The sequence below is a fragment of the Lissotriton helveticus genome, chromosome 3_1, assembly GCF_964261635.1.
Source record: "Lissotriton helveticus chromosome 3_1, aLisHel1.1, whole genome shotgun sequence".
NCBI lineage: Eukaryota > Metazoa > Chordata > Amphibia > Caudata > Salamandridae > Lissotriton > Lissotriton helveticus.
Window position 1 is genome coordinate 843,274,786 of NC_136061.1, and position 27,048 is coordinate 843,301,833.

General features: G+C 46.5%; 1 protein-coding gene across 8 annotated transcripts in view; it reads left to right on the top strand.

Annotated features, from left to right (window-relative positions):
* The window catches only part of ZMYM4 (zinc finger MYM-type containing 4), a 1,395,070-nt gene that overhangs the window by 724,128 nt on the left and 643,894 nt on the right, over positions 1–27,048 (top strand). For all 8 annotated transcript variants that reach the window (XM_078681133.1, XM_078681129.1, XM_078681130.1 and 5 more), the window contains exons 15-16: positions 2,472–2,618; positions 22,215–22,252. In XM_078681133.1, coding sequence (XP_078537259.1) covers positions 2,472–2,618; positions 22,215–22,252 — 185 coding nt within the window. The remainder of the gene's footprint in view (positions 1–2,471; positions 2,619–22,214; positions 22,253–27,048) is intronic.

Consider the following 27,048-nt stretch of genomic DNA (forward strand, 5'->3'; position numbering starts at 1 on the left):
TGCCATTACCAAGATGGCAGACTGTTCCTAGGGTGGGACACATCAGACAGCTCACCTTAGGGTAGTGTCTGACCTGGGTGTGCTTCATGCCTCCTTGCATAACTAATAATGTCCTTCCTTTCCTGGTGCCAAATGGGCCTCTGGGCAGGGGGTGGCATCTTCCAGGTCTGAGGAAGCCAGTGTTGCTAATCTGAGCTGGCAGAGGCTTTGAAGCCTTTGGCCTTGGTATGCTAATTTACTAGCCATCCTGTTGGAGGAGGTGTAAACACCTCCTGCCAGAGTAGGCTTTGTTCCTGACCTCTGAGAGTGGGGCTCTCACCTCCTAGGCGGTCAGAAGCGTGTCTCTGGTGGCGGGCTGGACTTAACCAGTCAGTGATGGACAGAGTGCTGAAACTTTTCAGACACTCGCCCCCCGTCACAGATCTGGGTTTAATCCATCATCATTCTTCAGCTCACTTCACAACCCCAGTTCAGACTCAGCCATATGCACTGGGTCAAGACTGATTTGCATATGGAGTCACTTCCCTACATCCGCAGGCACCTCTACAATGACAACCGGTTTGCTCATCATGTGTCACATACATCGCCCAGCTCTGCATCGCAAGTGGTGATTTGTTGGTACTCCAGAGGCCTGACCAGTTTTCGCTGTTAGTGGGGTGACTGTAATGCCTCTCCAGCCATTGTGAACTGCCTCCCTGTGCACTGCATCGGTTTGCCATTGCCAAGGTTTGCTGGCTTTCTTGGTGAAAGATCTTCAAGCTCCCAAGAATCCCCAGCCTCCTACAGCTCCAAGAACTGCATCCTGCCAGCATCCTCTGTATCGTGGGCCTTCCTCTCTTGTGTGCTGCTGAGGCTTCCCTGCGACTACCTGTGCCTGCCCCTAGAGGGTCCTCAAGGGGACTCCCATTGATTCCTTCTGGCTCACTTGCATGCTGAGGACCGGCCCTGACTTAACCATTGCTGGGTTAGTCCCACAGACCTTGCTGGTCTGCAACACAGCATCTTACTTGGTGGTCCTGCTGGCCACTGACAATCCTGCACTTGTACATCATTGTCTGGGCTCCACAGCTGCTGCTTTATCCTCACCGTGCTACTGCAAGAACTAAAGACAAAGGCTGATATAGTGCTCCTGTGCATCCTGGTTACCTCGTATGGTTTGGACTCAGTTACCAGGTTCTTCTCATCTGGCTTCCACGTCCTGGTTCCACCGGCCTCATCCACGAGATGCTGTAGCTGCTGAAAGTTGATGAACCTCCATTGGCGTCTTCAGGCAGTTCTGATACCACCTCATCCCTGTTCACTTGCGCTCCCTAGTGTAGGTATCCTGGTTCATGGGGTATTTATGGGTGGGGTGGCTCTCCAACCTTCCTTGATCCAAGTGGTACCTTCGTAGTCCTTTGGAACTGTAAACTTCCAGCCGCTACTTACCCTGTGTTATCCTATGGACGTTTGATTCGATGTAAGCACTCTGCACCCTGGCGCCTTAGGGTTCCTAGCTAATCTTGCATGGTTCAGATTTTTCCCCTGGAGTCCTCCATCCTTGGGTAATAGTCCCATTCTGGTACTTACCTCAAATCCTACTATTTTATTATATGGTTTGGCCTCTCATTTGGGCCCTGTGTGTTTTTACATGCTTCTTGCTATTCCCTAAGTATTTCTTGTGTTTAATTGATGTCTCCGGGTAGTAGAATATACCAAGTTAGTGTCTAGTGTGTAGTAATGAACACAAAGTATTTTAAAACTTACCTGGTGTGGTTCTTTCTTGTGTGAAAAGCTTACTGACTGATTATAGTGGTACATACACTTGCTTTACACACTCCCTATGTAAGACTTCCCTGCTCTCCACAGCTACCCTTTGATGGCTCTGTTTTTCAGGCACCTAAACGCTATCAGTAAGCATTGCCTGGATTTAGTGCACAGTGCCTCACCATAGGTAGACACTATATAGTAAGACAGCCTCCTACAATTTATTTGTAGCATGTGGTACTGTAGATTCCCATGAACCTCCTCCATCCGGCACGTGAAACCAGCAGTGACCTCATATTTTCAATACCCTCGTACTAAAACAGTACTTAATAAAATGTCTTCAACAGTACACTGAACTTACACCATTCACCCACTTAGCAGAAAACAATCTGAGGTGGAGACTTTCTTCTAGTGCCTTCACAGTTTTGCTCAAATGCAATTTGAGGAAAAACTGCAAATGTCGAGCCCCTCACTTGAAGGCAGGAGTAGACGGAGCATGTACATCTACAGCTCCACACTTTACAAACCGATGATTACAGGGTATTTAACATTTTCCTTTCTCTTGTCTGAGATGAACTTCAAGTACATTAGTGTTTAACTGAGAGTATCAAGGGAAAAAGACTCAATATTATATTTACTGTGCTTTTGTGCAATCTATTTGACATTGTTCTTACCTCTGTAGTTTAACCTTTTGCTTTCTCATGACATGTTTTTTTCTTGAGTAGTAAATCCTGCGCCTGTGCAACCTGCTCCAGCAGCTCCAGTTCCTGCTTCCACGCGGAAGGATTCCACTCCTGTGATAGCCAATGTGGTGTCCCTGGCTAGTGCACCTGCAACCCAGCCTACAGTGAACTCAAGCAATGCTTTACAAGGTATCTTTCAAAATTTGCACTCATTGTATTTTGTTTGTTTTTCTCCTACCAGTTTGATATTCCTCTGTATTCTGAGGTTTGGGCTCCTAAAATGACATGCAATTTACCACCGCAGGTTTGTGAATCTCTCTTTTCCAGCATTGAATACTTAATGGATTTACCTGAATCTAAGATAACCACTTCCCTTCCGGAGACCTTATTGTTACCCATTGGAAAACAAGTCAAAAAGACTTAGAGGACTACTAAACATATTCTCTATTAAATGTTGAGGACGTCTGGACTCGCATTGAAATATTAAAATGTCCTTTGAGTGAAAGATGTTTGTGCATCAGTTCAGTTTGACTTCTACATCTTGCTTGTGACATACTGTCCTCCAAGCATTCCCCATTGAACGTGACTTTGTACATTAGCATTTCATTACTGCAACTGACATTCAAAACAAAAGGAAAAGCTTTCTCAGACCACTAGTGTCTCATCACCTTATTTTGTCACTGAAGGTCGCTGTCTAACTTCTGACACAGAAGGTAGGCAGTATCTGTCTCTTTTGGCTTTTGAAAGCGAAGTTGTTCATTTTCCATTCAGAACCAAGCTGAAAATTTTTATCCAAGGACTCGTTTGGAGCTGTGTGAGGTATGTGGGATAACGGAAGATTTTCACCACAAAATGTATTTAACTCCACAAAGCTTGGCACATACCCTGCAATTGTGACATCTATAGGACTGTCTTCAATAAAACCCAGAATAGAAGAGGTTAGCTGCTGCAATTTGTAAATGCTGAATCTCCTTGACAGGTTTGGGAGAAGAGTTCAACAAAAGCCAAAACATGCCAGTTGAAACTTTCCAGCAGAAAGTTCCTGTAACAGGTGCCTCCTCTAAGCCAGGTGCAACTCCCACCAAAAGATCCTTTCCACTGGAAGATGCATACTTCTGGTCATGGTGACGTTTCATGGAAGAATTCAGGGTCACATAACATTTGAAGAGATCTCACCACCTACCATATCTCCATCTTTAAGTAAGTAAATCTAAGCGGGGTGTGGAATTTAATGAAATATCTACTTGTCCTTGTGACAGATTGTTTCATAAAACTACTTGTCCTGTAAAAAAATCCACGGCCCCATTGGTGCATGTAGTGCGGCAACAAGTAATCGCAGCAATCTCATTGCATAAGCGCTCTGTTAGTAGCCTTTATGCCAGGTCTCATACCATAGTAGCGTTTGAATGCTAGCAATTCCCCTATTTGACCACCTTTCCTCAGATATACATGCTGCCGGTGGGGGCAGCGGTATTTCCAGTGTTAGAATGCCTTTTTGAGTCTGTGCAAACCTACCAACTTGCATGTTTAAGAGGTTTTATGTTTAGGACGTTTTCACCAGCTCTTCTCATCTTTTCCCTTACTGAGAAAAGGTTGGACATGTATTCCTTTCATGGATGAACTAAAACGTCTTCCTGAGTTGGGGGAAAAAGTGGATGGAGGGAAAATGAACTTTTGAACTCTCAACAGATGTTCAAATGAGCCAATCTACTCATGCATTTTTGCTTGTGCTAAAATGCAGTTCACAAATAATTTCTAGGGGTACGATTTCCTGGCCTACTTCTGTAAATTCTTGAGAATTCACGAAAGCTGTAAAACCGCACTAATGCAAGAAAATATAAGATGGATACACTTTTGTGACTGTGACTTTCTTTAAGAATACGATCCCTAATTATGCCTGGCGTAAAACCTTTTGTTTTAATAAAATTCTCTCTTTCTCTCTCTATCGGCTAGCATCACTGTGAGTGACACCATTCTGCTCTTTCACAAGGAGCGTAATGGCACACAGAGTACTTTTGTTCAGTGCCAAGAACTACTTTTGCAATGAGTGCTTTTTGAGATAAAAAAAGATATTTGCCTTTTGCCAATTTTTGTTCTAATAGTGGGTGCACGGCAGCTCCCACAATAATATTTTTACAAAAACCATATCAAAACAAGACTGGCATTTACAAAACCAAATGCTGATTTTCCATTATGAATATTTTTTAGAAATTTTCATGCATCAACGTATTTTATTAAATGATGCTTCAAAGAAATGGTACCCACAATTTCACAATATTTTGCAAAATGTTATGTTCGAGGCATATGGGCTGCAGATCACACACAAGTGCATAGATCGCCATCTGGTGGCGGTCCCGGATGATTACACTTTGTTCTTATCCTCGAAGAGTCTTTGTATGGTAGATGACTCCTCCTCTGGAGTATAGTGCGCATGGGCATCGACTCCATCTTCAGATTGTTTTTTTCCACCATCGCGCAGGGTTGTGTATGTCGCTCCTACTCTGTTTCGTTACTGATCTCATTTTGATGCTCATTACTTGATCTCTACCGTTGGTATTGTTTTCGATCGAGACTTCCTCATACACTCGTCTCGAACAACCTTCACTTCTCGATTACGGTGATCGTCGGGCCCAACTGCGCCATTGGGCCTTCGGCTCATGGAAAGAACACCATTCAAAAAGTGCCCTCAGTGGGGACACAAATTCCCCCACAGTGATCTACATGAGGTGTGTAATCTGTGCTTGTCCCGAGAGCACGAAAGCAGAGATTGCCAGGCCTGTGCTTCGTTCCCTTCAAAAAAGATATTCTGATAGATACATCTGCCAGTGGATTCCTCACCTTGTGAATATCCCCCTGCGTCAGCAGCATCTGGAAATTCTTTTTGTAGCTTCGCGCCGACGTCACAGAGGCACGGCATCGCACACAACTCCGTTGACGTCACCGACCCCATATTAGGCCCACGCCAGCGTGATGACATCAGTTTCCTTTTTTCCGCGTCGTCGACGCTAACGGTTTTCTAGGGATCGTCCGTAGATTTTGCAGTAACTTTGTTACATTGTATTGTTCGTGTTTCATTGTCTTCTCTTTCAACATGTCTTTGAAGAAGACCGGATTTAAAGCCTGTGGGGAATGCGGCAAAACCATGTCCATTACGGATCCGCATGAATGCTGCTTATGGTGTTTAAGCTCCGACCACGACGTCGAAGACTGCCAGTCTTGTAGGAAGATGACACCTAAGGCCCTCCGGGATAGAGAAGCTAAGCTTCTTGTGGCGAAGCTTAAAGGAAGTAAGGGGAAGAAAAAATCGAGGTCGCAGACTCGACGCTCGAGGTCAAGATCTCGTCGAGGACGGGATCGGACTCGTCCTCGGCCCATGCTTCGAGATCATCTAAAAAGAAGCATAAGAAGAGGTCCCATGAATCCCTACATCGCTCGAGGAAGGACTCTGGTTCTAAGCCGAAGTCGCAGGTGACGCTGATTGAGAAGGTGGTATCTTCGGCTTCAGAAGATCAGGATGCCGGGGGTGAGGCGTTGCATGCGAATTCGCCAGGTTCTCCGAGGCAGACGGCGAATCCATCTCCGGTACCATTCCATCCTCCAGATCGGGAGGATGAAGGTGAGGGGGAGATGGTTGGAGAGGGAGAGGCTCAGTTGCCCGAGGGTCTGTCGACTCCGGTGCACCAGCCCGAAGAGGAAGTCGACGTCGTATCGACTCCACGCCCTCAAGAGCAGCCTGGGGGTTCGTACCAGGTCAGGATCCGACGCATTTCCTTAATGCAATGTTTGGTATATATTCCAGGGCTATGTACCCCTCTGGGGCTCCTGTTGGTCCCACGGTTCCGATGGCGTTTGGTCTGGGTGTTCCCCAAACATATGCACCTGCGCCCTTTATGCCGGCTCCGGCGCCGCATTGGCATTTTCCGTCGCCGGCGAGGCCTTCGACTCCGAAGCCATCGACGCCAAAGTCGTCGACGCCGAATCCTTCGACGCCGATTCCATCAACCCTGATGCCGAACCCTGAGCGACATCGTGGGATTCTTCCTCGTCCAGCATCGGGATCGGCGCCGGCACCGGCTTCGACGGAGCCGACAGTGGATCTGACGGCTTTGAATGTGAAGCGCAGGTCAAGGCGTGAAGCCCAGAGGCTGATGGAGGAAGAGGGGTATCGTGAGGAGAATTTGGAGGAGGGTGAGCTGCAGGAGTCTGAGGACCCTTTTGAGGACCTTTCAGTGGCTAGTGGCCTTGAATTGTCCCCTGAGTGGGATTTAGTTTCAGTATCGGATGAACCCTCTAAAGATGTGGCTCCTTACCATGTGATAATAAAGAAGGCTGCAAGTTTATTGAACATTGCTCTACCTACTGCTGAGTTTAAGTCAAATCTTCTCACAGAGGTCCTTCACTCTCCATCTTCAGTAACTGAACCATTGCTGCCTTTTAATGATGCCCTCAAAGAACCGATTTTAGAGGTTTGGAAGAAACCTGTATCAGCTCCTGCTGTATCTAGGGCTGTTGCCAGGAGGTACAGAGCTGCTCCTGATGACCCAGCATTTTTATCCACTCACCCTCTGCCTGAGAGTTTGGTGGTGCAGGCGGCCTGTTCCAAAAGGTCAACGCAAGCTTTTCCACTGGTTCCAGCAGAAAAGGAGTCGAGAAAGCAGGATCAGGCTGCTAAAAAGGTTTTCTCCTCCGTCAGTATGGCGCTGAAGTCCCCAAATGCGACCTGCCTGATGGGGCGTTATATCCACGCCCTGATGGACACTGTAAAACAGTTGGTGCCCAAGATACCGGAGGAGGATAGAAAAGACTTCCAGGAGGTAATCTCTGACACTCGGGCTGCAGCTAGGCAGGTGATTCAGAGTGGATTGGACACAGCAGACTCTGTGGCTAGGGTCATGGGCTCTTCTGTGGCAACGAGGAGAGCTGCGTGGCTGTAATCGAGTGAGTTTTCGACAGATGTCCAGTCTACATTGATGGATCTCCCATTCGACCGGTCTGGTTTATTTGGCAAGAAGGCAGACGCTGCTTTAGAACGCTTTAAAGACAGCAGGGCGACGGCTAAGTCGTTGGGCCTTCAGACCAGAGGCACTTTTGGGAGACGTTCTAGAGGATTTAGCAGATCTTTTCGATCCTACAAGACAACGCAGCAGCAGCCGCAGCAGCAGCAAAACACGCTGTACAGGTCTTATAGGGGCAAGCAAAGAGCCCATTCTCGAGGCCGTCAAGCTTTCTCCTCTTCCGCGTCCCAGCCCCCTGCCAACGCAGCAGAGCAGCCCTAGATCCGCCATTCCGGATCATGTGGGTCCAGTGGGGGGTCGGCTTACCCATTTCCTATGAGATTAGGAATTGATTACATCGGATCTTTGGGTTCTCAATCTCGTGGGGAATGGGTATGCTCTTCCCTTTCGGGAGTTTCCCCCAAATTACCCTCCTTGCCAGGGTTATTGTTCGGAGGACCACCTGCTTCTCCTGCAGGAAGAAGTCCTGGCACTGTTCAGAAAAGGTGCGATAGAGGTGGTTCCGGAGCAGGAAAGGGGTCAGGGATGCTACTCCCGGTATTTTCTGATCCCCAAGAAGGATGGCAGGCTTCGGCCAATCCTGGATCTCGGGATCTTGAACCTTTACCTGAAACAGGAAAAGTTCAAGATGCTCACTCTTGCACAGGTTCTTCAAGCGCTGCTGGAAGAAGACTGGATGGTGTCGATCAACTTGCAGGATGCGTATTTTCATATTCCCATCCTGAAGTCGCACAGAAAGTATCTCCGTTTTACGGTTGGGTCGCAACACTACCAGTTTGCGGTCCTTCCGTTTGGTCTTACTACTGCGCCTCGGTCCTGTGCTTCGTTCCCTTCAAAAAAGATAATCGGAGACCGTCGAGCTCAGAGAGTCATGGCACAATCGTCTTCATCGGCACCAGACACCCTCGTTGAGGAGACTCCAGTCCAACCAGAGTCCGAAGAAGAACAGCAGCAGGTTGATGTCATCGTTTCCGAAGCAGAGGATTCAGCTTCCGGAGCGATGAGCAGGCAGAAGATGACGATCCCCTTCCAGCTGGTCAGTAGGTTGTAAGTATAGAAATCGACTCTCTTGATACCCCTCACCAGTTGAGGCTTCGGTTCCACCTCTACCTTCGGGTCCAGGTGCACACCGATCACAAACTTCCGATGCCCCACCTTTGGACACGGCAACGTAGACTTCCAATAAGCCTCTAGGCGACTCGGGCTCGAGTCAGCATCCAGTCAGTCCCGATAAACAGAAGGTTCTCAAACTGAAAGGGAAACCTGTACAAACTCCGGCACCGAAGAAAACTACGTCACCGAAAACTGTCGGACTAAAGTCAAGTCAGACACCAAAGCAAACTTCAGCACCTAAAACAGTCGAACCGGAGCCAAGTCCGGCACTGAAGCTAACTACGGCACCTGAAACTGTTGAACCAAAGCAAACTCCGGCACCGAAGCAAACTTCTGCACCTAAAACTGTCGACCCAAAATACGCTTCGGAACCACAAACTCCGGAACAGGAAAAAAATCTCCGATCCGAAGAAAAAACTCGAAACAAAAAAAGCTTCCGACCACAAGTCTTCGGAACCAAAACCACAATCTACTCCTAAGACTGTACTAAACATTGCTAAGCCCAGCAAACAGCTTGATCCCAAACATGACAAGCCGGTTCTGAGAAAGAATCCTCCCTTAGAATAGCTTTTCCTTCCAGATCCAAAGCAAAAGACTCTTCTTAGTCACCCAAAGACTGGACATGTCATCACTTCACCTGCTAAAAGGAAACTGGAACCTCCTTCCACACCTCCAGTCCCTCTCAAAAAACATGGTCAAACTTCTCCCATAAGAGTACCTTCACCACTTCCAGAAGTGCCAGACCGTTCCATTTCCCCCACACACTCACCACTCATCCCACACAACCCTGAACCAGCAGATAACGATGAAAATTACAATTCTGGCGGGCGAGGAGGGTTGCAGAAGATGAGCAACCCTTAGATGATCCAGATGATATTACTGGCGCATCAGATGATCTTTGGGAAGACTACAATGCACCAGATGCCTCAGATCTACCCCAAGATGACGCATACCTGTAAGAAAGGGGCTCTAAATATACTGTACCAAAGTAAGGTACAGTGTGTATAGATTCCCCAATCCCCAGAGGTATAACAGAGGTTAAAGTCAGGTCTGATCTTACTCTCTAAAGTCGTAGCTTGTTCGAGCAGTAAGGCAGTACCAGATGACAGTGTAAAGCATTTGTTGTACTCACCCAGTCAGCAAAAGGTTTCACACACACACAAGAACGAACTGAACTCTAGGCCAATTGTTTTTATGTCAAAAGATATAGGGCCAGATGTAGGTAGGCATTTACCGGTCGGTAACGGCCGAATTCGGCCGTTACCGACCGGTAAATGCAATTTGAGATGTAGGGCCCTGTATTTTACAGACTCTGTAAATTTACCGATAGGTAAATTTACCGATTATGTAAAATACCGAGTCGGTATTTTTACGGAATAGGGAAAATTGATATGTAGGTGGGACTCTTCTGAGTCCCACAAGCATTAAAAAATCGGTATTTTACCATCAAATACTATTTGATGGTAAAATACCGATTCTGGTGTGCTTGCACATGTGTGCATGCACACCTATGCCATATGACAGGCAGACCTGCCCTTAGGGCAGGTATGCCTGCCACATGGCACCCGAGCCTCTTTTGGGGGTGCCAGAGGGTGTCGCAGTGACACCCCCTGCACCCTTGTGTCAATCGGTATTTACCGATGCGGTAAATAGCGACCGGTAAATGCCCAATCATTCCTATGGGCTTCAAAGCCCATAGGAATGCATGGGCATTTACCGGTCGGTATTTACCGCATCGGTAAATACCGATTGTTTCCGAATCGGTAAATGCACATCTGTATTTACCTACATCTCTGTACTTTTATTTTACCACTTCTTAAATACCGAGTCGGTATGATGCGGTATTTAAGAGGTGGTAAAATAAAATTTACCTACATTTGGCCCATAGTTGTTTTATTTTTAGAACCAACAGGTATCAAAATATACTTTTCTCAATATGAGTACTCTCCCGTAGTTACTTTGCAAAGAGGCAATAAACTTTGTAAACACAATAGGTACAGGGGTTGTAGTAGGCAACACAATTCTAAACACAATTTAACATTGAGCTCAATGGGTTTTTCTACATAAATGCAGCTGATTACTTTATAGATTACTTTTGTAACTCCAGGACTGGATCCTAGATTCAGTCCTGGGTTCTAAGCTGAAAACAGTTTTGTAAAACGCTTTAGTTATTGCAATGATTTTTAAAGAATATAAAGGTATTTTAAAAGTTGACACTTAAAAACTTTTCTGTGAAAAAACTAGCAATGTTATCCAATGGAAGGAAATTAAAGTCACAGGTAAAGTAGGTTCTTGTTACTTTTGTAATTCAGTACTGGACTCCTAGGTTCAGCACTGGGGTCTCTACCTAAGACAATTTAAGTAATTACGTTTTAGTAGTTGGTACGATTTTTAAAGAATGTTTGTAGTTTGCAAAAATAGACGGAAGAAATTTCACAGAAAAACAGTCAATGGTTTCCTATGGAAGAAAATTCAGGTTACTAGCAGGATTACTTTTGCGGTTCAGTACTGGGCTAAAAGGTGCAGTACTGGCCTCTCTCCTGATCACAGGTAAGGACTTCAGAATTCGTTATTCGGCTGATTTTAGATGAATATTTTAAAGTTTCAAAACTTCACACTTAGTAGATTTTTCGAGTCAAACCAGTCAATGCTATCCTATGGATATAAAGTCAGTTATCGGTTTTCAGGTGAGTACTCGACTGGTGAAGTTAAGGTACTGGGCATAGACTGAGGGGTCCCCCAGGGTCAGGTAGGTACAGTTAGTAGACCCTCAGCGGCACAGGGGCAGCTGGGTGCAGAGGTAGTTAGGCCCAATGTTATCCAATGCGAGGCAGGGGGCCTTCGGTTGGTGGCTGCTGGCTAGCAGGCCACACGGCTGTGCGAGCTGGGCTCCTGGTCACTTGCTCAGGGCAAATGGGGAAGTAGATAAGGACAAAGGTTGCACTGCCAGGGGCACTCGGGCGACTGGGTGCAGGGTGCTTTTGAGCCGTCGGGGGCTCAATGTTATTCAATGGAGATCTTGAAAAGGGAACAAAGGCTGCAGGCTCGGGACGGAGGATCTTCTGGTGCTACCAACACTTTGAGGGGTAAGTTGGCATATTGGGGGATAGGTAGGCACCTAGGAGATGGGCACAGGGGGCTGTGTCGTGGCAGGTGCAGGGGTGTCTTTTGAGGTCGGGAAATCTTACCCCCTGCTGGTCGCGATTGCAGAGGTCCCTTGTCCTGAGCCTGGGTCGTCGAGGAGGGTCCTTGGGCACTGGATTCCAGGTCAAAATCGCCGGGGGGACGTCCTCGGGGTCTTGATTCACTGCAGCACTGGCCAGGCTTGGCGGGTGCAGAGTGTGCAGGGTTTGCAGTTCCGGGCTGATGCCAAGGTTTGTTACTTGCTTTCAGCAGTACCACGGCTCTTCGGAGACCCAGGTAGTCAGTCACAAGGCAGTAAGGTCCTCCGGGGTTTTTGAGGTTGCTGACCACTGGAGACGCCGGGGTTTAGCAGGAGCAAGTTCGAGGGTTGACAGGCTGGTAGGGCTAGGGCCAAATTAGTTGGAGTCAGTGAGAAAGTGGCTCTATATATACTGGACCAAAGTAAGGTACAGTCTCCACAAACCCCAGATGTATAACAGAGGTTAAAGTCAGGGCTGACCTTACTCTCTAAAGTGGTAGCTTGGTCGAGCAGTAAGGCAGTACCAGAGGACAGTGTAAAGCATTTGTTGTACACACTCAGTCAGCAAAGGTTTTCACACACTCAAGGACTGAACTCCAGGCCAATTGCTTTTATATCAACACATATAGTTGTTTTATTTTTAGAACCAACAGGTGTAAAAATATATTTTTCTCAATATGAGTGATCTCAGATGAGTACTTTGCAGAAAGGCAATAAACATGTTCACACTTAGAAACTTTTCAAAGGAAATCTGGCAAAGTTATCCAAGGGGAGAAAATTCAGGTTGCAGGTAAAGTATGATCTCGTTACTTTTGTAATCTAGTACTGGGCTCCTAGGTCCAGCACTGGGGTCTCAACTTAAAACAGGTAAGTAATTACGTTTCAGTATTTCGTATGATTTTTAAAGAATATTTCAAGTTTTCAAAAGTAGACACTTAGAATAAATTTCATAGAAAAGCAGACAATGGTTTCCTATGTTGAAAATACAGGTTACTAGTAAACTCGGTTAGGATTACTGTTGCGGTTCAGTACTGGGCTACAAGGTACAGTACAAGCTTCTCTCCTGATCCCAGGTGAGTACTTCGGAATTCGGTTGATTTTATATGAATATTTTAAGTTTTCAAAACTTCACACTTTGAAGATTTTTCGAGTTAAACCAGTCAATGTTATCCAATGGCAAGTAAGTGAGTTACCGGTTTCCAGGTGAGTACTCAACTGGTGAAGTTAAGGTTCTGGGCATAGACTCGGGTCCCCCAGGGTCAGGTAGGTACAGTTGGCTCACCCTCAGCGGCGCAGGGGCGACCGGGTGCAGAGGTAGTTAGGCCCAATTTTATCCAATGGGGGGCAGGGGGCCTCCGGTTTGTGGCTGCTGGCTAGCAGGCCACGCGGCTGTGGGAGCTGGGCTCCTGGTCACTTGATCAGGGCAAATGGGGAAGTAGGGTAGGGTACAGGTTGCACTGCCTGGGGCACTCGGGCGGCTGGGTGCAGGGTGCTTTTGAGCCGTCGGGCACTCAATGTTATTCAATGAGGAACTTTAAAAGGGAACAAAGGCTGCAGGCTCGGGGACGAATGATCTTCTGGGGCGACCAACACTTAGAGGGGTAAGTTGGGATCTTGGAGGATAGGTAGGCACCCAGGAGTTGGGCACAGGGGGGCGTGGGGCGCCGGGTGCAGGGGTGTCTTTTGAGGTCGGGAAATCTTACCCCCTGCTGGTCGCGGTCGGAGGGGTCCTTTGTCCTGAGGCTGCAGGCAATGTCGAGGAGGCTCTTTGGGCACTGGACTTCATCTCCCAGTCGCCGGGGGGACGTCCTCGTGGTCCTGGATCAATCGGGCACAGCCGGTGTCAGCGGGTGCAGAGTGGGTTGGTCCGGAGCTTGCTGGCTGGTACCAGAGGGTATTGTTGCAGCAGAGCCTCTGCTGATGGGATTCCCAGGGGACGTCGGTTTTCTGACATGGAATGGCTTACGGATACTAATTCTGCAAAGGACCAAAAGGTGTCTGTCCATCGCATGGGCATCACTGAGTAGATTGTTCTTTAGAACTCCTCTGTAAATCTGTTGGTCTTGGCCATCTATTTGTTTGCATCAGCCTATTTTCCTTGTTTCTGATGTCCTGGTTAGCCCGACGCCGGCTCCAGCTCCATGTTAGACGCCGGCTCCAGCTCCATGTTAGACGCCGGCTCCAGCTCCATGTTAGACGCCGGCTCCAGCTCCATGTTAGACGCCGGCTCCAGCTCCATGTTCGACGCCGGCTCCAGCTCCTCGTTCAACACCGGCTCTGGCTCCACATTCGACTCCGGCTCCTTCGGAGTCGATACCGGATCCAACGACGTCGGTACGAATTGAGTGGTTGAGGCGTAAAGCACAGCTCCTTTTGAAGGAGAAGAGTTATGGGGAAGCTGAAATTGAAGAAGGTGAGCTTCAAGATCAGGATTATTTTGACGAACTAAAGGATGCAAGTGGTCTAGAGCTGTCTCCTGAATGGGAGTTGGCCACAGTATCTGATGCTCCTTCAAAAGATGTGGCTCCCTACCATGTGGTAATTAAAAAGGCTGCAGATCAGTTAAATTTGTCTTTGCCATCTGTTGAGTATAAGTCGAACATTCTGACTGAAGTCCTCCATTCACCTTCATCTGTGGTTGAGCCTTTACTTCCTTTTACTGAGGCTCTAACTGATCCCATCTTGGAGGTATGGAATAGACCACTTACAGCTCCTGCAGTTTCTAAGGCCGTTGCAAGGCGTAATAGAGTGGCTTCTGGCAACCCTGAATTTTTATCTACTCATCCCTTACCAGAGAGTTTGGTAGTACAGGCTGCCTGCTCTAAAAGATCTGCAGGTGCATTTCCCCAGGTACCTGGTGATAAGGATTCCAAAAGCAGGACCAAAATGCAAAAAAAGTGTTTTCGTCAGCCAGTATGGCCCTAAAATCTACAAATGCCACTTGTTTGCTGGGTCGATTTATTCAAGCTTTGATGGATACTGTTAAACAGCTGTCTCCTAAGCTTCCTGAGGAGGACAGAAAGAATTTTAATGAGGTGATTTCTGACACTCAGGCTGCTGCTCGGCAGGTCATACAAAGTTGTATGGACACAGCGTATTCAGTGGCTAGAGTCATGGGGTCTTCAATTGCCACCAGAAGAGCTGCCTTGCTGAAGACTTCCGAGTTGTCTGCGGATGTTCAGGCTGCTTTAATGGATTTGCCCTTTGATGGCTCAGGCCTTTTCGGGAAGAAAGCTGATGCTGCATTGGAGAGGTTCAAGGACAGCAGAGCTACAGCCAGATCTTTAGGTTTGCAAACTAGAGGATCTGTGGGTAAAAGATATAGGGGCTTTGGAAGATGTTCTTTTCGTCCCTACAAGCAATCACAGCAACAGCTGCAGCAACAAAATCTGTTGTATAAATCTTACAGAGGAAAACAAAGGGTTCGTCCTCAAAGACGTCGGGTCTCCTCCTCCTCTTACTCTTCCCACCCCTCTTCTACTACAGCAAAGCAGACCTAGATCCGCCATTCCGGATCATGCGGGTCCTGTAGGGGGTCGGCTTACCTATTTTCTGCGGGATTGGGAATCGGTCACGTCGGACCTTTAGGTTCTCAATCTCGTAGAGAATGGGTATGCATTTCCCTTTCGGGAATTCCCTCCGAATTACCCTCCTTGCCAATGTTTTTGCTTGGAGGACCACCTGCTACTTCTACAGGAGGAAGTCCTGGCATTGTTAAGAAAGGGTGCGATAGAGATGGTACCGGAGCAAGAAAGGGGTCAGGGATGCTACTCCCAGTATCTCCTGATCCCCAAGAAGGATGGCAGACTTCGTCCAATCCTGTATCTCAGGATCTTGAACATTTACCTGAAGCAGGAGAAGTTCAAGATGCTCACCCTTGCGCAGGTTCTTCAAGCGCTGCTGGAAGAAGATTGGATGGTGTCGATCGACTTGCAGGATGCATATTTTCACATCCCAATCCTGAAGTCGCACAGGAAGTATCTCCGTTTTACGGTGGGATCGCAGCATTACCAGTTTGTGGTCCTTCCGTTTGGTCTTACTACTGCGCCTCGAGTCTTCACCAAGGTGATGGATGTGGTGGCTGCACATCTCAGAAGATCAGGGAATCCAGTTTTCCCTTATCTGGACGATTGGCTGATCAAGGCGTAATCTCCAGAGAGAGTGCTCCATCATCTGCAAGTCACAACTCAGTTGTTGTACAGGTTGGGGTTTTCGATAAATGTACCCAAATCTCACCTGGTGCCCTCCCAGCGCAACCTGTTCATTGGTGCGGTACTGGATACAACTGTATGTCGGGCATTCCCTCCTCCACAACGGATTCGCGACATACAGGAAATGATTCCTTTATTTCACGATGGAGCAGTCGTTCCAGTCTTGAAGGTCCTTCGTCTGCTCGGTCTGATAGCTTCCTGCATTCTGCTGGTCAACCATGCACGCTGGCATATGAGGGCACTCCAGTGGTGCCTCTGCAGGCAGTGGTATCAACACAACGGAGATCTCAGGGAGTCGATCAGGATCTCCAGAGAAACTGCAGCGGATCTGTCTTGGTGGAGTGTGGAGGGCAATCTGTCTCAAGGAAAGCCCTTTCAACTACCTCCATCGGTGGCCACAGTAATAACGGATGCATCCACTCTAGGGTGGGGTGCTCATCTGGGGGATCTGGAGATCAAGGGTCTTTGGTCTTCAGAGGAAAGGTTGCTTCACATCAACCTTCTGGAAATGCGGGCGATACGTCTGGCACTCAAGGCCTTCCTCCCTTCCCTTCGCGGTCGGTCGGTTCAGGTCCTGACGGACAACACCACCGCGATGTGGTATGTCAACAAGCAGGGAGGAGTAGGCTCGCAGTGTCTCTGCAGAGAGGCTCTGCGTCTCTGGTCCTGGGTTCAGGACCATCAGATTTGTCTGATGGCAAATCATCTGGCTGGAGTTCTGAACGTGCGTGCAGACAGTCTCAGTCGGCAGTTCTCGGCCAATCACGAGTGGAGGCTTCATCCAAAGGTAGTTCGTCACGTCTTTCGGACGTGGGGAACTCCTCGGGTGGACCTATTTGCCACTCATAAGAATGCTCACTGACCGTCATTCTGCGGTCTCCAGTTTCCGATGCAGGGAGCCTTGGGGGACGCGTTTCAGTTGAGTTGGGACTTTCAGCTCCTTTACGTTTTGCCTCCCATACCCTTGATCCCTCGGGTTCAGAGGAAGATTCGCCAAGACCGGGCCCAAGTTATTTTGATCGCCCCGGATTGGCCAAGAAGGTTGTGGTACACAGATCTACTCCACCTCTCTTCGTGCCCGCCGCTCCGTCTCCCTCTCAGGGCAGATCGCCTCTCTCAGATGGAGGGGCAGGTTCTATTTCCCCACCTCCAGACCTTACACCTTCATGCCTGGAGATTGAACGGGGCAACCTTAATTACTTTTCTCTCCCACATGATGTGGTGGATGTCATTCTATCGGCCAGGCGTGACTCCACCAAGTCAATCTATTCATACAGATGGTCTAAATTTGTGACTTGGTGTGGGGAGAAGTCCAGTGACCCTTTGAGGGCTCGTTTATCTGATGTACTTCAATTTGCTCTTTTCCTGGCTCAGCAAGGGTTTGCTGTAGCTACAGTTAAAGGTTATCTTTCGGCTTTGTCGGTATTTCTCTGCCTGCCGGATCAGCCGTCTTTATTTAAATCTCCTGTGGTTCTAAGGTTTTTAAAGGGTCTTACAAATAAATTTCCTCCTATTCCCTTTATTGTGCCTCAATGGGACTTGAATCTTGTGCTTGCATTTCTGATGGGTTCTCCTTTCGAACCTTTGCACAAGTGTCCCTTAAGACTTTTGTCTTTTAAGACGGTCTTCCTGGTTGCAATTACCTCGGCAAGGAGGGTAAGTGAGCTTCAAGCTCTTAGTTCAAAGCCCCCGTTCTTGACCATTCATGCTGAACGAATGGTTCTTAGGACCAGGGCTGCTTTTCTCCCTAAGGTGGTAACTCCCTTCCATCTAGGACAGTCCATTACCCTCCCTACCTTCTATCCTCCGCCTCACCCTTCCAAGGAGGAGGAGACCGTCTTGATAGGACAAGAGACTATCGAGTGGATGACCAGCTCTTTGTTGGATTTGCTGGCTGCAGAAAAGGAAGAGCTGTGCACAAGCGCACACTTTCAAGATGGATTATACTATGCATCAAGATCTGCTACTCCCTGGCGGGTAAGGACCCTCCAGAGGGTATAAGAGCTCATTCCACTATAGCAAAGTCTTCTACATCTGCTTTGTCTAGGGGTGTACTTGTAGAGGACATTGTAGAGCAGCGAGTTGGGCTTCTCTCCACACTTTCGCGAAGCATTACAGCTTAGATTCCGAAGTGAGGAGGGTCGGCCACTTTGCGCGTTCTGTCCTCCAGGACTTTCTGGTATAGGAGAGGGGACACCCTCCTCCGGGAGTGGGGACTTCTGTGGGACTCTATTCACAAGGTGAGGAATCCACTGGCAGATGTATCCATCAGAAGAACAAGTTACTTACCTTCGGTAACGCATTTTCTGGTGGATACAGTATCTGCCTGTGGATTCCTCACATGCCCACCCGCCTCCCCCATGTCCACTCTACTATACTTTAGTTCATGACATTATTTAAATGTGTATGTATATATATATATATATATATATATATATATATATATATATATATATATATATAAAAAAATTCTGCTTTTCCCGTAGGGAAGTTTTTTCCTCATGCACTCCCGTGTGACGAATTCAAAAACCACACCGGGTTTTAAGTCAAATTACAGTTTCTTTATTCCAGCAACCAGCAACCCTGCAGAATTTTTGTAATCGCAGCGGGTCCTGCTGCGCCTCGCGTGCACCGCCCTAGAGCACCCGGGAGCCTCCGAACTTGGGCCAGACTGAATTTTATATATATATATATATATATATATTGTGTTTTTCATACATTGTCTACACACTGTTATTTTGGATATTATGTACTGTGTACACTGTATATGTATATATCTACTGTCATTGGTCCGTCCGGGTGCCTCAAAGACACGGAAAAAAGGGGCGGAACTGATGTCATCACGCCGACGTAGGCCTAATAAGGAGTCAGTGACATCAGTCGGAGTCGCTCGCGAGGCCGTGCTCCTATGACGTCGTCCACGCCGGCATGCTACAAAAGAATTTTCCAAACGTTGCTGACGCAGGGGAATATTCACAAGGTGAGGAATCCACAGGCAGATACTGTATCCACCAGAAAAAGCGTTACCGAAGGTAAGTAACTTGTCCGTTAGGGTTCATGTGTACTTTGTATGTGGGCTATATTCTTATTATACACTGAGCAAGATTTAGATCCACCATGAGGTTTTTTGTACAGCAGACATGCTGAACTTGTGTATTTTTAAGGTGTTGTCATATGTGATTATGAAGAAAATGGCGAGTTGGTGAAATATAATATTTCCAAAACAACAGTAGAGGAAGTGTAGAGGTAATGGTAGAATCACCCTCCTTTCTGATCTATATAAACAACAGGATTCTATCAATGTGTATAGGTGAATAATTTTAATTCTAGTGATGGTCTAAATGTGAGACGGGGCCCTTTCTTGAGATGACAAGACGAGGGCACTATGTGCTTTTAAAATACCCCTCACACACTAAGAACCCCTTAGTGTCATGCTTCATCATGGGGGTCTTCCCGTCCCTCTACGGGTGGGGCGTGCTGCGACCTACGTCGGAGCACTAGTTGGTGTGACAATAGGCTGTGTTTCTGTAGGTACCATCAGAGGTCCTGATGAGTAGGTAGTAGGGGACTGCTTACGAAACATGTTGACCAGGTAGCAAGCAATTAGCTCTACCAACACCAAACCCCCCCTTTTTAACGTTCCCAGCCAGAGAAGTTAATAAATTGTATTTTTTCTACTAGCCAGGAAATTTTTGATTTTGCATTCACATCTATAGGTCCCTACACTTCACTGATATCACCTACACTGCACCACTTATAGCCTATCGTCACACTAAATAGTGCTCCCAAGTAGCTCGTAGGTCGCAGCATTAAAATTATTCACCTATACACATTGATAGAATCCTGAAATATAAAATTTGCCAAGGAGCACAGAATTTAAGATTTGTTTATGTGAGGCTCATTACAGTATGGTCAAGTAGATTATCAAGTCACTCAAACTGTAGTTCTGGTAACATATTTTCATTTTTCAAGGTCTGCCTAGTTCACCTAGCAGACAAGTGAAGTTATCCGCGTTGACACTTATTGTCAGCAATGTGGTAAATTTCTTTGATTCCTTAAAATATATTGTCATATCTTTCACCGCTATCATCTGCTCTGAAGACAAGCATGTCCCCGGTCATCGAGGAATCCCTAGACCTTTCTCTTGTGTAAGGGGTTGCTCTTTGGTTCTTTTAGCTATCATGGTTGCATTCACCATCTGTGGGTTTGGAACCACAAGGGTCACTCTTGTAAAGTGTGCCAGGGTGTTGTCCTGATATGTTATCTACTTGACGTTGCCTGCGCCAGGTCTTTGTGGGCATAGAAAGCTTGCTCAGGTGCAAGTTGGAAACAGGAAACGCCTGTGGCCAGCAATATAGGATTTCCTAAACACTTCAAAAGCACTATTAACTCCAGATGGGCCCTGTATTAGCTCTTGCCTCCTGCCTTGCAGCAAACTCATGAAGCATTTCCTCAGTAGATCACAATCAACCTTCACCCTGTGCTGGGAGCTAATATACAGCTGTGAAATGACAGTGGTGCACTTTTGTCCCAAGAGGGCTGATTGCTTCCAGGATTTCACCACAGCATGATTAGAGTGAGACAGAACAGCCACAGTTCCAATGGCTTTCAATGGATCGAATGTAGCATTGACATCCCAAAGGGGATGATGGACGGAGTGTTGAACAATGCAAGCACTCACCCCAGAAAACTGACCTGGGTTTAATCCATCATCATTCTTTAGCTCACTCCGCCACCCCAGTACAGACATGGCCATATGAAAATCAGTCTGACCCTGTGCCTTATGGGAACAGTCCAGCCCGAACTGCCAAGCCATGTCTTCCCTGGACCGGAAACAACGGTTTCTGGATAATCAGCGGTCAACAGCCAGGATAGCTTGAATACAGTGGCAAAGTGAGCAAGGGACCCTGCCAACTTAGGACGAACAAAGGACACCCAGATCAGTTGACTGGGGATGAGTGCTTGCAATGTTCAACACTCCCCTTTGGTTTTTCTTTGTTCGCCCTAAGTTTGTAGGGTATGTCCAGACGAGACAGTTTCTTCGTAATTTTCCTAACTAAATCTGTAGCTGCATCAGTTAACTTCTGACTGTGGTTGCAGGACACTTCTCAGCCCTACATGATTTCCATTTTATGACGTAGTTTATCAGCTCAACAGTGGTCTGTTTGCTTTTGCATAGTCTTCAGTACAACCTGGAGTCAGAGAATAGACTGCTGCTCTCTGTCCCTAAGGTAGGGGGGGGCGTATGGCTCATCTTCACAGCATGATTCACTTAGTCTTATTGCACTCATGCTATACTGCTGTGATGTTGACTATATCCAGCATTCTCCAGTCCTGTCCAGGCCAGTCTGCCATCATCCTGTGTACTGTCAAGGCACAGAGCTGGGGAATCTGAGCTCAGATCCCTCAAGCCCTCTTCGATTTAGCATCAGCCATGATCCAGCACCCAACTTTTGAGCTGGATTGTACCATGGAGACTCTCCAGGTATGATTTTTGTTGTTGTTTCTTTTCCTTCTTTTCATGCCTTGAATTTCTCTGCCTGGTCTCTCGCACTCACTGAATCATTACTACCTTTTGTTCTGCTATCCATTGATGTCTCCTTGAGTCCTTCAATTCCATGAAATTTAATCTACCGTGATTCTTCTGTCTCCTCCCCTTTATTTGCCAGTGTTATTTGTTTTAAATGGCTAAACTTTAAATAAAGAATGATGCTTAAAGGCATGGGAGGGTGCAGTTTTGACAAACAGGACTCTTGACCCTGATACAAGTTTAATTTGAAATAGTTTACGCTTATTCAAACATTGATAACCTTGACACAGGAAGTAAAACTGTCAAAGATGTTAGATGAGGAACATGATGAGTTGCAGTGTTATTAGGCTCATTGGAAAGAAAGTAAAAGCAAAAGGCCTAAAAATCTGCTAACGGAAAAAGGTAAATATTGAAAAATAAATAAGACCATTTAGTGTTGAATGGTACATTAGAGAAGACAAGGCTTGATCATTAATTAGACATTTAAAGGTGCTTATTTGCTCAATGTCAGAGCCTCAGATTTTATAATATATGAGAAAAACGGTCGATCTGCATTGACCTTGTAAAGACCCCAGCTCTGACTATAAAACATTTTTTGTGTAGCAAACTATTTTTATCTGCCTTGCATAACATCTGTACAACAAATAGTTAGTATGCAGTCTTAAACTACAGTGTTCGCATGTCTTTGTGAACAAGAATTTTCATGAATTATGGATATTCTTAACAGATGCCATCTTGACCTTGTTTTCAAAGGTGCTGTTCCCCCTGTTACGGCAAAGATCATCGGAGATGTAAGTATTTTTTAAGTTGTAACATACATATAATGCTTTCTTTTGCTTTCATTATTTCTAAACCTCTGATGCAATAGTACTACTTTTAACAGTTTGAGTAACCGCATAACAGGCCAACTTCTGTCCTTGTTGACGTAAAAAGGTTTTTTACTTTTTGAGATAAACTGGTAACTTATTTATTTTTTCTGGGTGCACATGCAGTGTTAGAAAGTGGCTCTATATACTGGACCAAAGTAAGGTACAGTGAGTATAGACTCCACAATCCCCAGAGGTATAATAAAGGTTAAAGCCAGGTGTGACCTTACTCTCTAAAGTGGTAGCTTGGTTGAGCAGTAAGGCAGTACCAGAGGACAGTGCAAAGCATTTGTTGTACACACAGTCAGCAAAAGGTTTCACGCACTCAAGGACTAAACTCCAGGCCAATTGTTTTTATTTCAAAAGATATTGTTTTATTTTTAGAACCAACAGGTATCAAAATATACTTTTCTCAGTATGAGTGATCTCAGATGAGTACTTTGTAGTAAGGCAATAAACTTTGTAAACACAATAGGTACAGTGGTTGCAGTAGGCAACACAATTCTAAACACAATTTAACATTGAGCTCAATGGTTTTTCTACATAAACACAGTTAATTACTTGATAGATTACTTTGGTAATTCCAGGACTGGATCCTAGATTCAGTCTTAGGGTCTAAGCTGAACATAGTTGAGTTAAAACGTTTGTTATTGCAATGATTTTTAAGGAATAAAAAGGTATTTTAAAGGTTGAGATACTGAAGAATTTTCAGAGAAAAACAGTCAATGGATTTCCATGGGAGAAAATTCAGTTATGGGTAAGTATGGTAAAAAATTACTTTTGCAGGTCAGTACTAGGCTGAAAGGTACAGTACTGGCTCCTCTCCTGATTCCAGGTGAGTATTTCAAAATTAGTTACTCTGCTGATTTTATAGGAATATTTTAGAGTTTCAAAACTTCACACTTAAAAGATTTTTCGAGTCAAACCAGTCAATGTTATCCTATGGAAGGAAAGTGAGTTATCGGTTTTCAGGTGAGTATTCGACTGGTGCAGTTAAGCTTCTGGGCATAGACTCAGTGGTTCCCCAGGATCAGGTAGGTACAGTTGGTACACCCTCCGCAACACAGGGGCAACCGGGTGCAGAGGTAGTTAGGCCCAATGTTATCCAATGAGAGGCAGGGGACCTTAGGTTGGTGGCTGCGGTATAGCAGGCCACGCGGCTGTGGGAGCTGGGCTCCTGGTCACTTGCTCAGGGCAAAGGGGTAAGTAGGATAGGGCACAGGGTGCACTGCTAGGGGCACTCGGGCGGCTGGGTGCAGGGTGCTTTTGAGCCGTCGGGCGCTCAATGTTATTCAATGGGAAAGGTAAAAAGGGAACAAAGGCTGTAGGCTCGGGACGTTGATTCTTCAGGTGCGACCACCACTTCGAGAGGTAAGTTGGGATCTTGGGGAAGAGGTAGGTACCCCAAAGGGAGGCACAGGGAGCCGCAGGGTTGACGGGTGCAGGGGTGTCTTTGGGCTTCGGGAAATCTTACCCTCGGCTGGTCACGGTTGGAAGGGTCTCAGGTTCTGAAGCTGCAGGCATCGTCTGGTTCGTCGAGGAGTGTCTTTGGGCACTGGACTTTGGATCCCAGGTGCCGGGGGGACGTCCTTGTGGTCTTGGATCACTCGGGCACGGGCAGAGTGGGTTGAGTCTTGTGCTTTCTGGCTGGCACCAGGAGTATGGTTGTTGAAGCAGAGCCTCTGCCTATGGGAGTCCCAGTCTTTAAGAGGGTCAAGGTAGGCAGGCCCTCCGGGTATCCCAAGGTTGCTGTCCGCAGGAGTCGCCGGGATTAGGCAGGAGCAGGTTCCAGGATCGACAGGCCGGTAGGGCTGGGGCCAAGTCAGTTGGTGTCGTCCTGTTAGCAGCTGCACTGCGGGTCTTCTTCTTCTTGATCTTCTTTCTTCTTTTCTTATCGGGATCTGAGGAAGGAAGGTTCATGGTGCCCCTAAATACTAAATTTTGGGGTGTTACAGGTAGGGCAAGGGCAGGTACCAATAGGTCCCTGTCCCGGAGTGGGTACACCCCCAGGCCTGCTCCTCTCCTGTGGGAGGGGGGCTGGAGCCTAGCTGTGATTGGGCAGGGCTCCCCATCTTCAATATGTCCAGAGCCCGAGGTCGTGCTTCACCTCGCCTCCCCCAGCTGAGGGGTGGGGTTGGCACACCACCCTTCCTGACATAGGGTGTCCCGCCAGAGTGGGTTTTAGAACTGGTGGGGGCCAGTTGCTGAGTACAGCAAAAGGTCTGGAGAAGCTCACAGAGGCGACATGCCTTTGAAGCTTCCCCCTGCCCATCCTGGGGGGAGGAGACCTAGCACCTCGCCCAGGATGTGCATTGTTGCAGGCCCAGGAGAGCAGGGGCTCTCCACCCAGAGGTCCAGAAAAATGTCTGTGTGGCAGCCTCGGCTGCCACTCAGACCAGACGTGGATAGTAGGTTAGGTTTTCAGGGGGCATCTCTAAGATGCCCTCTGGTGCATTTTACATTAAATCCCACACTGGCATCAGTGTGGGTTTAATGTGCGGAGAAGTTTGGTACCAAAGTTGTCAGTCTTCAGTGTAGCCATTATGGGGCTGTGGAGTTCATAATGACAGCCTCCCAGCACCATATACTCTTAATGGTATCTCTGCACTTACAGCACTCAGGAATGGCCCTGGGTACTGTAGTGGCACAGGGCTCATGCACCTGTGCCCACACCACTGGCATAGGGCACCCAGCTAGAGGTGTGACAGAGGTATGCCAGGGCAATGGGGCTTGTGGGCATGGCACACAGGGATGTGTGCCATTTCGTCTCTTTGTTTAGTTCTGTACTTAGACACTCAGCCTGCAAAGGCAGTGTGTGTGTGTCAGGGTGCATTGCCCCTAAGGGTGGCACAATACGTGCTGCAGCCCTTAGGGGTCTTCTCTGGTCACCGTGCCCTGGGTACCTAGGGTACCATTTACTAGGGGCTGACAGGTGGCCATAGATGCCAATTGGGTTTTAGGTCCAGTACAGTTTTAGGGAAGGACACAGGCCCTGGGAACCTGGTTGGCAGGAACCCATTGCACACTCAGTCAAAGCACATCAGCAGTTCAGCCAAAAGTGGGGGCATACCTATGCAAGAAAGATGGCACTTTCTCACATGCAGTACTTCATCTTCTAGTGTTTGGTTCTTTACTGTTACTATTTCTTTTCTTTTATCTACCTTTTTTCGGCCATTGACAAGAGTTGGGGCAGTGCCGGCCCACAGTGCCCTAATAAGTGGGTGTCTCTTTTTAGACTGTTTTTCCACCATTTGGTTTGGAAGCAGTAGTTTAAAGCTCCAGGACAACACTGGTGGAGAAAAAGATTTTGAGAAAAACCTTCGAGATTTCTACTACTGGATCGAGATGAGATACCAATAATGAATGAAACAGACTGTACGAGGAGTGCTGAAAATAACATTTAAAAAACAACCATTCTGTTCTGAGGAACTTAAATCACGTGGGTTTGGATACTGCCTGTTTGATGGTGTTGGCTATCACCCGAACTTTTCTGAATAAAAAAGTAATCGAAAATGCTCCTTTGATGTATTGTCTGAATTTCCGTAACATATTGGCACAGATTGACGCCCATAAAAATTAAGATGGGTACAACAAGCAAAATTGACTTGTTATAGAAGGCACAGAGAGACCTTGGATCAGAAGCTTAAAATTCGACTTCCATAGATTTGGAAACTAGGGACTTACTGGAAAAGTCACTAAAAGAGCATGTGTAGATGCCAAAAGAAATGTGACAAAACTTCATTCTTCACAGCCGAAGTAGGCCATAACAGTTACCAACACAATTGAAAACACAACTTACCAACACAATTGAAAACACAACTGTCACGTTTAAAAATCAAGCTTTAAAATTAAAAATGATAAAAATTCAATATAATTGTTAAAATACTATGATTTGATGATTGCATATATTAATGAAGGCAAAAATGACCTCTCTACAGTTAAAGGGGAAACCTTGACAATCTGAAAGCAAAAGTATTAAATCCAGACCATTACAATGACCCATGATACAAATAATACATGAAAAAATGGTAAGGGACTCCTAAAATACTAATTTGTTTTGTGAGCAAAAAGTGCATGTTGGTTTGTAGTGCCTTCAGTATTAACCCCTCAAACAATCTGCGTATTACTGCACTAAATTAACAACAAAGGAGAGAAACTTCCTCCATTGGGATACTTCACTGAAGCTACATAATGTTATTTTGCAGCGTTTCTATGAGAAAGTTAATTGAGTTTAGAAAAATTGCTTGCTCTGGTCTCTGGTTTTAATGAAAGGGGATCTTCAAGATAAATGGAGGCCTTTTATACATCTATGCTTTTAAATTCAAGTATTGCTTGAGAGATATGAACAGTATTTTCCAAACTCATGCTATGGTCTTGTAAGCGGCGTGAATATAGGATGATATAGCCAAGAACATTTTATTGTCTTCTGTTCTCATGAAGAACTCTACAGCTTCATTACACATTCAGGTGTTACACTTGAGAAGAAGTGGGCGTAAATAAAATGTTCGAGGCATATGAGCTGCAGATTGTACACTTAGCATTAGATCGCCACCTGGTGTTGGGCTCGGATGATTGCAGGTTGTTGTCTTCTTGGAAGAAGTCTTTGTTAGTCCCGAGATAGGTGAGTCCTCCCTTGGACAATACTGCGCATGGGCATCGGCTCCATCCTTAGATTGTTTTTTTCTGCCACTGGGTTCGGATGAAAGTTTCTCCGCTCCGGC